Source organism: Ptychodera flava (assembly GCF_041260155.1).
Source record: "Ptychodera flava strain L36383 chromosome 3 unlocalized genomic scaffold, AS_Pfla_20210202 Scaffold_27__1_contigs__length_13241970_pilon, whole genome shotgun sequence".
Taxonomy (NCBI): domain Eukaryota; kingdom Metazoa; phylum Hemichordata; class Enteropneusta; family Ptychoderidae; genus Ptychodera; species Ptychodera flava.
In genome coordinates this window covers 420,745-437,762 of record NW_027248281.1, presented here as the reverse complement: position 1 = coordinate 437,762, position 17,018 = coordinate 420,745, and the positions used below count along the sequence as shown (strand labels likewise).

General features: G+C 37.1%; 1 protein-coding gene across 2 annotated transcripts in view; it reads right to left on the bottom strand.

The window, feature by feature from the left end:
* LOC139126527 (GA-binding protein alpha chain-like) overlaps positions 1-17,018 on the bottom strand; it is a 116,066-nt gene that overhangs the window by 66,551 nt on the left and 32,497 nt on the right. For both annotated transcript variants that reach the window (XM_070692583.1, XM_070692582.1), the window contains exon 5: positions 13,452-13,538. In XM_070692583.1, coding sequence (XP_070548684.1) covers positions 13,452-13,538 — 87 coding nt within the window. The remainder of the gene's footprint in view (positions 1-13,451; positions 13,539-17,018) is intronic.

The following is a 17,018-nucleotide window of genomic DNA, read 5'->3' as shown; positions in this document are numbered from 1 at the left end:
TACTCTGACTTGGTGCGCTGTGAAGATCGAGTCCGATCGAAAATTATCGAATTTCTCAAATAAAGATGACATCACTGGTCGTGAGACGTGGTGTTGAAGAAACTGAGTGAGGCTGTGATGGTGACGATAGGTACATGTAAGTTGTTGCCATAACCGTAACGCATCGTAGAAGACAAGTCAACACAACAATAAAAAATTCTTGATCTGTTTTCTATTTTTCAAAATGTGTACTTTATAACAGGAAGACGATTTATCATGGCAGAAGTGAATGCCTGTGAACTTGAATCACTCTAGTCTATACGAGCTCATATTCTTTTTTTCAATTGTCAAAAAAGACGATTTAGAACTAAAAATGCTGAACTTCTGTGACAGTTTCACGGCTTTCTTCCTCTTTTTCATGCCTAATCGTAATCGTGACTCTCATTTTCGGTTCACATTATCATGTTTATGCCATACAATTAAATGAAAGGAGGTCAGAAATTACGTTTCGTTGCTTACTCCCTGTAGCGCGTCATACTTTCTCGATATACAGTAATCACGGTCCCTCTATCACAATGATATTACCGGTATGTACATGCAGGTGAGGTTGTTTTGTGTGACGCCTGGAAAGACCAAAATTCTACAAGACGCATACTCTTATATGGTTTGGTTTTTCCTTTCGATGTACGGAACGATTGAACTGAGAAGCACAAAAATCGCGATTGAGGTTCTGCTTCGTAAACCTGTCCTCGTAAATTTCAATGATTTCACAAGCCGAACGTCTCTATCAGCATTTTTTCTAGCCAACTATCACTATTAGTGGCACAAATAAAATGATTAATGTGAGTGGAGTAAACTGACCATGTTCGTAAGTAATAACTTGAATTTTCTCCACAGACATGAAAACAAAATATTCGTTTTGGGCGACAGCGCTTGACTTGTTTTCTTGCCGATCATGCCGAAATCTCAATGAAGTTTTGATACGTTCCTCGGATATTCCGTACGAAAAATATTAAATGGACAACATGGTAGTCGATGTAGAGAAAGTCATGATCATCATACTGCCAACGCAATCATACAAACTACGGTGACGCCGCGTAATTTTTCATCGCCACCGGTGCTTCACGATAAAGTCCAACATTAAAATTTGTTTCCCGGGTCATTACGACCATCTGAAAAAAAAAAAACTACAAAAAAATACGGCTTCTGCTTATATTTTACATATGAGCTAATACCCGATAAGGTCCATTTGTCAAATTGTTCCCATGCACTCCGAACGAAATCGGGCCAAAAATCTTGAAAAAATATCACGTCTTTTTTGTGATAATGTCAGACAATACCATGCCAAAAAAGTCCGATATTCAAAAACTGTTCCAACCCAAACTTTTTAGTGACGAAAACTAAAACACTGTGCCAGTTTCTGATAGTATTTTCCGTTCGAGTCGACACCTGACGAACCGAATTTCAAATGTTTCCCGCCCCCAACTATTTGCTGCAGAAAAATATGTCTTTTTCATGTCGTGTTTTACGTTGATCAAATCAAACTCGGCAGTGTGCTGTCTGAACGTTATTAGTATATCACAGTGAAGTCTATTACGTCACCACAGGTCTTCAGTGTCGTTTTATTTTGTGACAGACAGTCGTTCGGGCGACGACATTCCCTCCACATCGAATAATACATTGAGGTACCAGAAGAACGACATTGTGAACAAAAGCTTGGGGCCGAACGGGAAGAGTTGCCCGGGAAACACGTCAAATTTTGCTACACTGTCGTCCAGATGACCTTGAAGACTTGACGTGGGTTGCAATCGCCACCCAGAGCAGACATTGTCCTCGGCCTATTCAATAGCGTCTACGCACTAATCAGCATGATCAGGCGATGGGTCACAAAGGTCATCGAAGTATGCAACAATTTACAGTAAAGATTCGCGTCGGCATGATTGTTTAAATAATTGCGATCACATTGCTGTGTTATACTATCAAGTTCGGAAACACTTTTAAAGGAATAAATATTTTTTTTACAAAAATAATTCCGTAATTTTTTGAAGAAATCATAAATCCACGAACTTAACGTTTCGAATCTGCAAGTGGGTTATTGTTTAGATGAACTCAACCACGCTGAAACATGGGTACTCTTACCATTGGCGGCATTTTCCCCACTGCCAACTTCAGTATAACTTCAGTGCAATGGGTAGTCGTAACGAAAGAACGATGTCGCTTCTCGCATCAACGTGTCAAAGAACGCGACATTTTAGTGTTGAAGTAATGCAGACGTATCACTACTTGTAGAAACACTAACGTACTGGATGTTTTTTGATAATGCATGCTGGTATCAGCCTTGATCCACGGATACATCAGCACCAAAAAATTCTCTAACTTTCCGAGGTTCGTGTTACAGTCGGTACGATTTAAAATACTTGCGATTAAATCGTTGTTTGACGCAGTTTTAAATGTCGACAATGCATTTGACTATTCAAAAACTAAAACAAAATAAAGTCAATGTGCCACATAACAAGTTGGCCTTTTAAGGGCCACCAAATTTGAAGAAGGAATTACGAGTAAAAGTTTGGAATAAATGAGACTCACACAAGGATTTCAAAGATAATGTTTTTATTTCCACCCCCTAAAAATTAAAAAATCTGAAGCGGCGATTGTCTGAATATTACACCTGATTAAAACTGCAATAAAAAGTTTGGTCGGGGCGCTAACGCGGAGATGCATGTATGACACCAATTTTCACCATTCGGAGAACTTCTGGAAATGTATTGTTTATGACACATTCTCCACGGGTTATGCGATTTATTGAAGAACATGTTCGTCGTCTTTGAGTTTGCAGAATTGAATTACGTTGACAGTATATAGCCTTGATATGTATGGGAAAACGTATGGTGCGTTTTTACTCAGACAATGACAACTTTTGAGGTATTTTTTGCTATTTCCATCATTTTATATGACTCGAATCTTTGGTTCAAAGTGAGTTCGGCATGTAAAATGTTTTATTGAACGAGACCGCATCGGTCAACAGTCAATGGTCTATACGTCGCATGGTCGCTATGGAAACCAGCAGTTTCCAAGAATAGCAGGCGAATTCCTCGAAGCATTATGCTCCCATGGGACTTTATCGGACCACGGTCCCACAGAGGGCTTTCAATTCGACAAAATGGAATTATTCACGTTTTTTGTCTGTCACTTCTGAACGTCAAATACATGTTGACACGAAATTACTTCAGTCAAGTCACTATGGCAAGCCAAGTGTTGCAAAATTCAAAAAACACATTTGGTGTGTTCTAAGTTTTCATGTTTGTGTTCTAAAAATTTATGTTTATGTTCATAAAAACCATGTTTATGTTCTTAAAATGTATGTTTATATTCTTAAATTGTACGTTTATGTTCATAAAAACCATGTTTATGTTCATAAAAACCATGTTTATGTTCTTAAAATGTATGTTTATATTCTTAAATTGTATGTTCATGTTCATAAAAACCATGTTTATGTTCTTAAAATGTATGTTTATATTCTTAAATTGTATGTTTATGTTCATAAAAATCATGTTTATGTTCTTAAAATGTATGTTTATATTCTTAAATTGTATATTTATGTTCATAAAAATCATGTTTATGTTCTTAAATGTATATTCATGTTCATAAAAACCATGTTCATGTTCTTAAAATATATGTTTATATTCTTAAATTGTACGTTTAAGTTCATAAAAACCATGTTTATGTTCTTAAATTGTATGTTCATGTTCATAAAAACCATGTTCATGTTCTTAAAATGTATGTTTATATTCTTAAATTGTACATTTATGTTCATAAAAACCATGTTTATGTTCTTAAATTGTATGTTCATGTTCATAAAAACCATGTTTATGTTCTTAAATTGTATGTTTATATTCTTAAATTGTATGTTTATGTTCATTAAAACCATGCTGTTATTCAAACTTTCATGCTTATGTTCATGAAGGTCATTTGTTTGTTCATTGAACAAATTTTATGTTCATTAAAACACTGCTTATGTCCATATCTCCCTGTTAACACTGAGGGCGCTCTGGAGTTAGCAGCACGAGACAGCTATGGCGGCGGACCAAACAGTTACACCGCATACAGCTGGAAAAGTGGGCTTTACGTGTGTTTTAAAAGCAAAGCTTAGCACATCGTGGATCTAGACAAGTAGAGCGTGCTCGAAAACGGAGATCGATCACAAGTTTGTACTAAATATCGGCTGTTCTCGGCGGAGAAACTGCACGCTCTCATTGGAGGTAAATGTCTACGCACTTTTGAAGTCCAAAGTCAAAGACTCAGGGCTGTGTGGTTACTAAATATCAGCTGTTTTCGGCGGAGAAACTGCACGCACACCTACAGTCACCTATGGTCAGTCTATTCCGCTCAGCGTCTATGCCCCCATAGACGTGTGTACATCTCCTTCTCAGGCATATGTACACATGTCTATGATGAGGACATAGACGCCGAGTGGAATATTCGACCAAAGGTGACTGTGCTGCACGCTCTCTGACTCGGGGCAAAACCAGCGGTTTGCCTATGGCATTTTGGCAGACCAAAGTCAAAGACTTAGGGTTGTTGTGGCTGTGGGAGGCACTCTGATTAAAATCTGATGTAGAGAATGTCCCCTTACTAGTGAGAAGAGGACCGAACAAAACCAGACCTAAGGGACCGTTCAGTTTTTATGGCCGGGGGGAGAGGGACCGGCAAATTCCAGGGGGGTGGGGTCATTTTAATTTTGGAATCCGCGAAGGGGGGGGTCATCACTTTTTCACTGGTAGGAAAGGGGGGGTCACCACATTTTCAAAAACACAATACCTACAATAAAGTTCACTTTATGCCGTGGCCATATCTTGGCGGCCCACTACAATAACTATACTTTATGTATTACCCATGACCCTCTTAACGGGCAGACGCCTTTGGCGGCCCACTCCAATTAGGTTTACTTCATGCAATGGCCATGATCGACCCTCTATACCGGCGGGCCGCCTGGGCAGCCCACTACAATAAATTGACTTTATTGTAATACCCATGACCATCTTAACGGCCGGACGCCTTCAGTGGCCCTGTTCAGTAAAGTTTACTTCGTGCAATGATATTAATAATAATATTAAAGCTGCAAGCAGCGTTGGCGGGGCCCAAGCAATTAACATTGTTTCCAGTTCGTGCAGTGATTTTATTATGTGCAAAATTTCAGCTTGAAAATAGTCAAGTCCTTGTAAAGAAGAATTTTGAACATCATCTCATATTTACTGTCTGTTTCAATCGTAATCGTATGTTTTATGCAAAATACAATATGGCAGCAAAACAACGTGACCGATCAAATTGTGCTATTTTTCAGCACAACCCTTCGTGTGCATTACTTTAATATACAAGACATATATATCAGAGATATCAGGATGTTTCATATTTTTCTCCGCGCCCTTCGGGCGCCATACTTTAATAAATCAGAGATATATGCCAGAGATATCTTGATGTTTGCTAAGTGAAAGTGTACTATTATGAAATCTGCATTTCATATGAAAAGCATGACAAATCCTGATACTTTTCTGTTCTCTCTATGAGAATTCAGTATGAGAAAGCAACATGAACAAATATCAATGTTACAAGAAAAGGTCATATCAGACTCTGCACACATCAGATTTGGCTAAAATGCCTCTCTATGGTTCCTCAGGAGATTGAATGGCTGGCAAGTCTTAACACCCATCAAAGTTTTTGATTTACTGCTTTTTTCCTGTTTGATATTAATGATTTACATCCATTTCTGTACAACAGTTCAGGATATCTGGTTAAGCATAGAAAGTGTGAAATACATTCACAGCTCATTCAAAATGTACTGTATTTTTTTAAGATTGACACTTTGAAATTCCTATCTTACAACTGACATGCCAACACTTTCATTAAAACACAGAATGACTTAAAATATAAATGTATATAAATATAACATATATATATATATATATATATATATATATATATATATATATTACAGTATTATATAATTACATATTACAGTTGTCGCGGGGGGGGGGGGGGGGGTCACCCTGTTTTCAAAATTTGGAATAGGGGGGTCACCCTGTTTTCAAAATTTGGAATAGGGGGGGTCAGCCACTTTTTGATATTGGCAAAAAATAATCCACCCCACCCCCCCCCCAGGCTGAAGAAACTGACCGTCCCTTACCATAAAAACCCTATCACTTTGACCACGCTTTTAATTGACCACTCTATTTTTTTCCTCAAAAAGTAATGTTATTTTATCCTTACCAAGTCAACCATAAATGGAAATTAGAACTTTCTCTATCTCTATCTCTATTGACTATTTTGAGCAATTTCTTTTAGATAACATACAGGGCACAATAAATGACGGTTCAGAATATGTCAAAGTTGGGATTCAGGAAAGTTGCCTTTACATGTTTTAATCCTCCAAGATGGTAAGCATTTCACTATGAACTGTCAAAAAAAGTTGAACTTTCTGATAATTCTACACTAAAATTATTTTGGCTTTGATGATTTCCTAATTAATTCAATTATTTAAAATCATATTAATTATTTTTTTCTGGGTGAATTGATAGGGTTTATACAGTACAAGAATTACATACAATGTAAGTCAAATTTTGACCAAAAATGACAAAAAAATTCCTTAAAAATACACACTTGCATATTTCATCACAATTTGGGTTATCCCTAGGGACCTGTATACCAAATAACAAAGCTGTCTGACCAGCGGTTATAAAGAAGAAGATTTTTTACCAAAAACGCCTTTTTTGGCATTAATTTGCCTATTTTCAACAATATCAAAAAATTAAAAAAAAACAGTTTCTCAAAATCATATTTTTCATCTACACAACAAATATCAAATCAGTAAGTACTGCAGTTCTCAAGATATTTGAGTGGACGGACGCCTCACAAACGGACATACATACATACATACATACATACATACATACATACATACAGACTGACGACGGACGCCGGACGGATACCCATCCCAATAGCTTCTATAGACTATAGTCTATAGTAGCTAAAAACATAATACCTACAATAAAGTCCACTTTATGCACATGGCCATGATCGACCCTCTTTACCAGCAGGCCACCTTTGGCGGCCCACTAGAATAAAGTTGACTTTACGTAATGGCCCATGACCCTCTTAACCAGAGGCTGCCTTTGGCGAACCACTCCAATAAAGTTTACTTTATACAATGTCCATGGACATAAGTTGTCTATGGAAATGAAGTTAAAAATTGCCTTACAGTCGTCCTAATTAACAGACGTTTCAATGGATGTGCTGAGAAGTTTGTGCACTGGCATCTCTGCTACACAAATAAAGTGCGCCGTGTACCGGAGTTCAAATCCAAACCGTGGCGGGTAAATTTGACATATGGGTTTTGGTTATTTTTCCGCGGGGGAGGGGGGGTCATCCAATTTTTTTCGTCTGACAAAGGGGGGAGGTCATCATTTTTTCATCATTGATGTGCGCCACGATGCAGTGAAGTGCAATCCGAGAGGTTTCTTAATATTTTCAATTTAAATTTTGTCTTTTACCAGTAAAACTTTGAGAAGACTCAAGGGGGGAAAGCACGAGAGGGGGGGTCCTCCCCCTCTCGCAGTGAAAATTTGAGAAATGGATGTGTGCAATGGTGCAATCTCAGAAGTGTTTCAATTTATTTCGCACAAAAAAATTGAGTTACCCCGCCACATTTTGAGTAATGCCCCCCCCCCCTGAAGTTTTCAATTGTTTTAGTGACCCCTAACCCCCTCGCATTCCTCCGAATACATGGCGAGACACCGGTGAATCGATAGTGCTTTGACCCGTGTGATCCGGTGTGTGGTGTCATATTATAATCAACATGACCAAGCATCGATGTAAGTTCTCAGGGAAGATGTTATCTTTTGTGGTCAGAGAAACAAGGCTCTCACATTCTATTTCATTATATTGTTGTTCCTCAATTTTTCATTGTTAACTTGTTCATCTTTATAACATATTTATATTGAGAGAATTAATGTATTGGTTTTAACACTAGTTTATTGACTCCTGTCTTGTGTTTTAAATTTTCACAATTTACAGAAGTCAAATAGTCCCCTTTAGATAGTGCCTATGCCATTGAGATATTGCAACAGAAATCCTGAAATGTGATTTCTTGGGTCAGAAAAGAGAAGGAAAACATTGAGTGTACTGAGGTGTAAAGTAGACCTATGTAGTGCATGCTTATATCATAAGTGCTGGGGAAAAAACATAAGAATTGCTTGTGGTAAAAACATTTGCGCCGCCTATGGCGGCGCGCCGGCAAGAATACATGAGAATAAGGTTCCCAAATTTTGCTAATTTCTGGTGCATTGTGACAATTTTTTTTTCACTTCTGTCTGTTATGACAATTTTTTTTTCTCAGGCCATGACAGGATCATTTTTTTTTTCTATCTCACCTGGTGACAATTTTTTTTTCTCAAAATCCTCCATGGCCCCCCCCCCCCAGAAATCAAATGGTTCTCCACTTATTGTATTAAGGTATTTTGTTGTGTGGTCCTCCCCTCACTTGTGACAGACCCATCTCTACATCGGATCAGAGTGCCTCCCACAGCCCTGAGTCTTTGACTTTGGACTTCGAAAGTGCGTAGACATATAAACGTTAAACCGCTGGTTGCGCCTCCGAATGAGAGCGTGCAGTTTCTCTGCCGAGAACAGCCGATATTTAGTACAAACTTGTGATCGATCTCCGTTTTCGAGCACGCTCTACTTGTCTAGATCCACGATGTGCCAAGCTTTGCTTTTAAACACACGTAAAGCCCACTTTTCTCGCTGTATGCGGTGTAATTGTTTGGTCCGCCGCCATAACTGTCTCGTGCTGCTAACTCCAGAGCGCCCTCAGTGTTAACAGGGAGATATGGACATAAGCAGTGTTTTAATGAACATAAAATTTGTTCAATGAACAAACAAATGACCTTCATGAACATAAGCATGAAAGTTTGAATAACAGCATGGTTTTATGAACATAACATACAATTTAAGAATATAAACATACAATTTAAGAACATAAACATGGTTTTTATGAACATAAATGTACAATTTAAGAATATAAACATACATTTTAAGAACATGAACATGGTCTTTATGAACATGAATATACATTTTAAGAACATAAACATGATTTTTATGAACATAAACATACAATTTAAGAATATAAACATACATTTTAAGAACATAAACATGGTTTTTATGAACATAAACATAAATTTTTTGAACACAAACATGAAAACTTAGAACACAAAAATGTGTTTTTTGAATTTTGCAACACTTGGCTTGCCATAAGTCACTTCAATTTGTAAATTTGGTACATTTACATTTCAATGTATGTTTGACTCGTCACGAAACAAAGGTCGCAGTTCTGGTCCAAGGACGTTCACGCAGGGGTGCACTATCGACTCAAGTCTACCCCGAAAATTTTGAACGTTTTTTAAAGCCGATAGACGCAAGTTGCTGTGAAGACCAGCAGCCCAAAACTGACAGAAAGAGTCTCAGATTTAATAGTATGTATCGCATCGATATAACTTTAAAAAAAAATGTTATGCTTTTAACTTTCTACACTAAACTGGAGGGACGGTACATCGTAATACAATACAGGACCTGTATAAATGTTTAGAACTTCTGTCGTCATATTTCCCGGTCGGATAAAGCCGCCTGCTTTAATTCACCGAAGCCTAGAATTGTATTTTACACGATGACTACATTCGGGCTTAGCGGTAGCCATATTTGCTTGGAAATGCCCAATCGGACAGGGCATGCAGTTTGCAGTCTGGATACTTTCGCGACTTATAGGTCATTTTGGAACTGGGTTTTCTCGTTTCACATTCTGGCATCTCAGTGCCTGGTTTAGTCGTAGAGTGTACTACTGACCCTCTTTCAACACAGTGCATGCGTGATGGCTCAGATATTTTTGAAAAGGGACAAGCACCGGACAGACCGCGGATGTAGGGCCTAGTTTTGTACGTGACATCCATGGACCACGGTCCCTCTACAAAACTCGGACTTGGCATCTCAGCAAAATGGTTCGCCGATTCGGCTACCTTCGAAACTTCAGTTCGATTTTTTTTTGCGACAAACACGGCAGAATTAGCACGAAAATCAGTAAGCCATGAAAACACTTGCATTTTCCTACGCCATCACCGCTGACTTTACTTCAGTATGATAGTGACTCTATATTGCTAACTGCAGTGTCTACTATAGACAGTCGGATCCAGAGCAAAGTCGTTCGTGTAATCGTAAAAAGTTCAGGACAAAAATACAAGCTGTTGATTTCAAAAACAAATTTTATTTCGATGCTGGTTGTTATTTCCTGGGCGCTCTCGTTTCCTTACCTGTGTAAAAAGGATGCGTTGTTTCAAATACAACAAATTGACCGGGCAACAATTCAAAACTTGTTATTCTTCACCCTCCCTAATATAAAATGGTTTACAATCTGGTTCTTCTATGTATCAGGTTTCGCAATCATGCTTTAGTTCATGTACGATGTCTACTATACGGCAAATGACGAACGAATTCATTCAGAAAATTCCCCTGGCATATGTGGTCTGTGCCTGTGATATTACTAATACGTATCATGAACTTTATTTATTGTAAATGGCCACAATAATGTTCACTTGAAGTTGTTGCAATTTTTCACAAAGCATATCCAACCACGGTCTACACGTCCGTGTTCCAACCTTAGACCACGATCCGTGAGAGGTCTAGTGTCGAGGTCCAGCAGAGTTTGAGGTAGATTTCTTCAGAGCTGTACCGGTACACATACTGTACGCATGTGATAATATCTTACTGTGACCTGTCTACGACTTAGATTTTTTTATGGATTTTAGAGTTGCCTTAGGCAGACAAAGAGAGTTTGGAGCTGGTTTTAGGACTCAAGATTATTCAGTTACTCCCAGCCGCCGCTATTTCAGTTAGGCAAGTGTAGCAATGTTGTCACCGACAACTACCTCTGGGCACACATTTTTTGAGTTCAATACCCGCATCGTGCGGGCACATTTTGTCCAGTGCGGCACAGTGCCCGTAAAGTGCTCGCACAGTGCTCGTAAAATGCTGGCACTTCACACCCAATTGTGCTGGCATAATGCGCTTAGAGTGCTGGCATTGTGCTCGCAAAATGCGAGCACAATGACAGGTTCTGCGTGGACTGTACTGTATACTGTACTCATTTATTCAGTTGAACTACCATTGAGGTGAAAATTTCAGGTTTATCGCCAACCGGGATCGCCAGGTACGATGTCCACATTGAGCCTTATGAGGTGACTTGACTGGATCGGCGGTATCCCCATTCGATTCTAGGGAACAGCTATAGTTTTAGCGACTCAAAATTTCGCTGGACATGCCTTCTATGTTTCCATGTGTGGATCTATCGGGTCACCCTTTTTGAAAAAGTGTCATGAGAGCACGGCATCGATCACGACAAATCGGTCTATGTTCACGTCACGACCCGCATGTATGAACGGTACCATGTAAGAAAAAAGTTCCGGTTGATGACGTACAACAGGGGTAATTCGGATTTCTTATCCGTCCTGTTCTACATTGCACAGGTGGGAATTCGGGCCAGTTCATGTGATAAATTTAACTAAGCTCTTACTACCAGTTCCATTAAGTGGGGTCTGGTGAATATTTGGAATATGGGGCCTGGCACAGTACAATAAATTACCCACAATTCTCTTTGATTTGTATCCTTGAAGGTTACTTTTTTCAGTTCTGCATGTAAGCACGAATGTGCAGCATCAGAATAATTGTTAAATAATATCTAGTAAAAGCATGTTTAGATATTTCAGTGAAAGTTTCAAAATAACCACTAAACAACTATAACAGTCATATTCTGTAGGTACTACAAATGCCATACTTTTTAGGTAGGAAGTTATGACGAACTGAAGGGGTCATTCTCTGAGAAAACTTAGCATGCAAATTTCTTTTGTTAAAATTTCTTTTGATAACTAGTCTGTGAATTTGTCTACACATGGGAGACATGGTAGACTTCACTCAGGAATTTCAGAGGATACAAATCATAATGAATTATGGGAAATCTACAGTACTGTGCTTGGGGGCACCAACTTCCTTGTAGACTTCCTGTGTTGTAATTTGCATTATATGTGAACTGTGTTTAATTGTTGAAAGTCAAATTCTTCAGACAAATTGAAAGTTTTTTGAACCAGTCAATAAACACAGCAATGTACCAAACACTGAGTATGGTTGGCAAGAGTTGTAACTTAAAGGTGCAAATGTAAATGTGGAAACCAAGTATGGCATTGAGTTGCATTCATAATGCCTGATTTTCTCATTTTTAGTCAAATATTTTCTAATGTACTGATGATCTGACAGCCTTAAAATTTTTATATGAAGCTTCTAAGGGATTTCTTCAGGGTAATGTATGAACATTAACAGAACATTTATGTATTCCACTTTTCCTTCAATCTTCTCAACAATCCGCTCTGAAAGTGTTCATCAAATAGCAATCAATTTTGGTCTGTAAGTTCCTGGCTTATATCTGTATATGCACATATTTTGATGTTAATTTTCCCATTTTTTGTCAAAACATGGCTTTCTGTATACCACCAGCTTGTTTTATATATTTGAAATTCCATATACAGCTAATCAACAACATAATTAATGGTTGATTTCAAACTTCAAAAACATTCTTTTGAAATGGCAGATCCATGTAAAGAGAGTTGTAAACAGCCATCGTGGAAATTTTTGTTATTCCAGAAAAATATTATTTTCCTTCTTTGCTGTATCTTTGACAACTGACAACAATTTATCACCATAGACCAATGTGATACCTTGAATCAGCCCTTTGCACTCCACTGCAAAACTAATGCATTAACATGGTAAGGTCCCACAGAAAATTTGCTTATCATGGTTTCAAAGATCCAAAATTATTGAACAAATTATGTTATATTGTAAATTAAGTGAAAGTGAATTGGTGACAACATTGTATATTTTCTCATTTCTATGAAATTTCCTTTGCATGCAGGATGGAAGTTCAAGTATGCAGAATAAAATAACATTTTAAGGAGTGTTTTTTGTATGAAAAATGAATGAATATGAGAAAAAAGTTAGATGTCATCAATTGAGTGTACAAAAACTGAAATAAAATTGAGGTGAAACTTCTTGTTATCAGAGCAATAACTTGATCCATATAGGATGTATTTGTAGGGAAAAAAGAATTCAAATTTACAGAGATTCAAAAGATGAAACAACGTACGTTCACTAATGTTCACAAACAATGTTCTGGTAGCAAAATCAGGCAGAAGTTTGTTGAGCAGAGCTATTATGTACCTCTCGACGAATGCCACATGAGCCACATCACTCCAATCTGGTCAATTTCTGCAATCTGATAGCTTTTGCCTTTTTTCATATTTCGTTTTATAGACAAATAGAATTAGGACAAATGGAACCCTTCATCCTCATTACATGGGCAGCAAAAGATAATATACTGGATTTACCTTGCTGTGGTGTTGTGTCAACTGTTACCTCTATTGGTTCTACTATTGGCTTCACAATGTCAACAATATTGAGACGTGGTTTAACACCTATGTAAATAAAAAAAAATGATTTCATGCATGTATACAAACAATCACAACTAAGCATAAACTCAACAGATTACCAAAGGGATATGCTACACTACCTATTGTACCAATCCAACAACAATATTTCAAAATTCATTTTTACATGGTCAATTGCTACAAAGACCAACACAAAACAGCAAGTACACACGACAAAATCATCTCCGTGAAAGAAAGATATATTGACCTCCAACAAAAGCCAAGTCTGAAGAAGTCAAGTGTTTTGAAAATAGTTAGCGCATCTTGCTTAACATGTGGCACCCACCATATATCAATCCGTTTGTCAAATAGGTAGTTGTCACAAATAGGTGTCAATGACACTGTGCTCCCATTTTATAATAAAAAATACCGTCAATGACGCTGTACCTTCTCTAATGTGTGGCCAGGTCAGGTAATTGGTTGTTGGCATGGAGTTGTTGGTAAATAGTTGATGATGTAGGGGCATGAGGTGGGATATGGACCCAAAGGATGATTAAATACATCAATCAAAAAATTCTAAGCTACAGTATAAACTGCCTAAAGATAGTTCAGTGTGGAAAAAAAGTTAAATAATTCAGAAATAAGAATTAACAGTCCAAAATAGTAATGACGCACTTCCCTACTGACCTGAGTGCATGTGAAATACACAACCTGGCATCTGTAAATTAAATGTATTCCAAGTGATCATTTTAAGTCACTTTTAACTGTTTTTAATGGATTTCCAAAGAGTCCTGGGGAAATGATGAAAAACGCTTATCTGGTCTTGTGTTTGTAAAACCCCATGGCTGATAATTGTCATAGTATTGAAAAAAATTGAAAGTGAAGAAATTACTGTTTTTAATAGGCATATTTTCCTTGAAATACACGACCGTGTAAAGAATATATGCTAAAAGTGTTTAAGTAGGTATACCGAGTGAAAATCTTAAAATCACCAAATGGCTTTTTTAATGCAATTTCCGAAGAGTGCTTGGAAAATGATGAAAAATGCTTTTTATCTGGTCAAAATCGGTTCAGTCATTCAAAAGTTATGAAGATTTTTGTGTATGTAAAACCTCGCGGCCGAAGGTCACAGTATTGAAAAAAAGTTAAAATTGCTGAAATTATAGATTTTTATAGGCTTGTTTTCCCTGAAATACATGACTCTGTAACAAATATGTTACAGTATGTTACAGTATGTTACAGTTAAAGTATTTAAAAGTAACTTCTTTTTACAAAATAATTAAATCTTTGACCAAAGCCGTCTGTCCAGGGGCTTTAAAATGAAAATATTTTTTACGATTTTTTGACCAAATATAACAATCAAAGTGAGACTTGAGTGGACACCTTGGGTCATCAGTGTATTAGGGAGATGTGTAGATATTTCATGGATAGTGTTTGACCATTGCACATTAAATCAGGAATTGTGTGTTAACACAAATTGCCAACAGTGTCTATGGGGTTATTTGCAGGGTCAAGATGTACTTGGATACATACATTATACACAATAGCAGCTGCAGTCAACTCAATATGACCTGCATATGTAGCTAAACCTGGTTCATGTCTGCTCATATAGTGTGCATATTCCTCTTTCGTTTGGATATGCCACCTTGCATATTCAACTTTGATTACATCTTCATAATCATCCCAATGTGTAGTTAAAATCAATAACACCAAGTCTGATTTGTATGTGGTAATCTTCAGTATTGTAGATCCCACAACTTATAGCACGATATAGACAATTGCCATCACCTCTGATTGAGACAATCTCATATTGGCTTTTTGGGGAAGACCTTCGGCTCTCCATGTATAATTTCTTTGCAAGGTTGATGCTTTTTGACTTTTCTTTTTTGTTTTCATATTTGTCAGTGTACTTCTAAAATGTCAAGTTCAATTAAATATATAATGCACGTAAATATTAAATGTTTATTGTCACTGCCTTCGCTATCAATGATAGTTCAAAATACGTGCATAGGTGCACTATGAAAAGCTCAGTATTTCTAGAAAGTATTCAGAAGGTACTGTTATTGGATATTTCAGAAGAGTACTTTCAGAATGTGCTTTGGAATACAATTCAGAATAATATTCAGACACTCACTATGTGAGATAATATTCTGTATATTCTAGAACTAACAAGCTCTGCTTGTTAGTATGTATTGTCAATGTCACTGTTGGATGTTGTTGTCAAATGTCTGTGTATTAAGTGTGTGTATTCTGATTTATTTTGGCTCTTTTTTTAATTAGCAGCTGCAGTAAAGACACAGTGAATACCAGTACTGCAAAAGAAAGAAAAATATGTCAGAGATAGGTGTCTAGCTATGATTGACTAAAATGATTTAAATTTCATATTAAATATTTTGATTTTACATTCAATGCACATTATGCATTTCCTCTGCGAACAACATTCTCCCAATAGCCACTGTAAAACTGAAATCAGATGCGATTCTTGATCAGCGTCATTATTCTAATTCAGCACAGATTTGTGCAATTCTGACAGATAAATCCAATAGGAAACTAATACACCATTATCAGTTGATGTTTCAATTGCAGCTGGACTGCACAAAATTCACAATCTTTGTACAAAGTACCAACTATGTTATCATCACCACAAATATATGCATCTGAAATATCATCAGAATAATTTGCAAATTGTTCAAAAATTTTAGAACACTGCTAAACAAATATGGACTAAAGAAACAAAACAATACACACTAAAGATGGGCTAAATTATTGAAATGAAATAACATACCAGTAATAAATATGCATGTGTTGAAACAAACTGTGGACTACACTTCATTTTTCAACATTTTAAACTGAAATGTTTAGCCATAATTTGAACGCCACACTATGACACAGAGGGGTAATTTTAAAATTTGTTTTACAACCGAATGAAATTCATCGACCGTCATATCTTGAACACAGAAATGCCTTGCTATATTGTGAATATTTCCGGTGGCGATAGCCCACTGTCCGTGCACCGCTGTACAATGGTTGGAAAGAAAAATGCGCCAGTTACGTTTTGCAACACATGGGTTATAAACGTTTGATAATTGTTGTTTATTTAGAAGTGTTAAATGTCTTTACATATTCTTTGCCCAACTTCCGCACGCTCGTATTTCTCTTGATATTGCGTTTACTGAGAAAATTTACCTCATGGCCCCTTATCGACATGCCGAAGGGCATGAAAACGCTTCCGCCAATCATAGCAACGATTACGTCTTACGATATCTTGTACTATGTAATGTCAAATGTATTGGAAAGCGTGCGGAAGAACGCTCAATCTGATTGGGCATAACAAACGCCATTGTGTTTAACAGCGTGGTCTGCAAGTTCTATCGAGACATTTTGGCAAGTTTCACGATATCAGTGAAAATACAAGATATAGTAATTTACTAAAGTGAAACCAGGAGGGTCATTTGTTTTCAGACTCGGTATATTAAAATGAAAATATATCCTAGTTTGAACCATGATGTAAACACCACATTTCGCTTA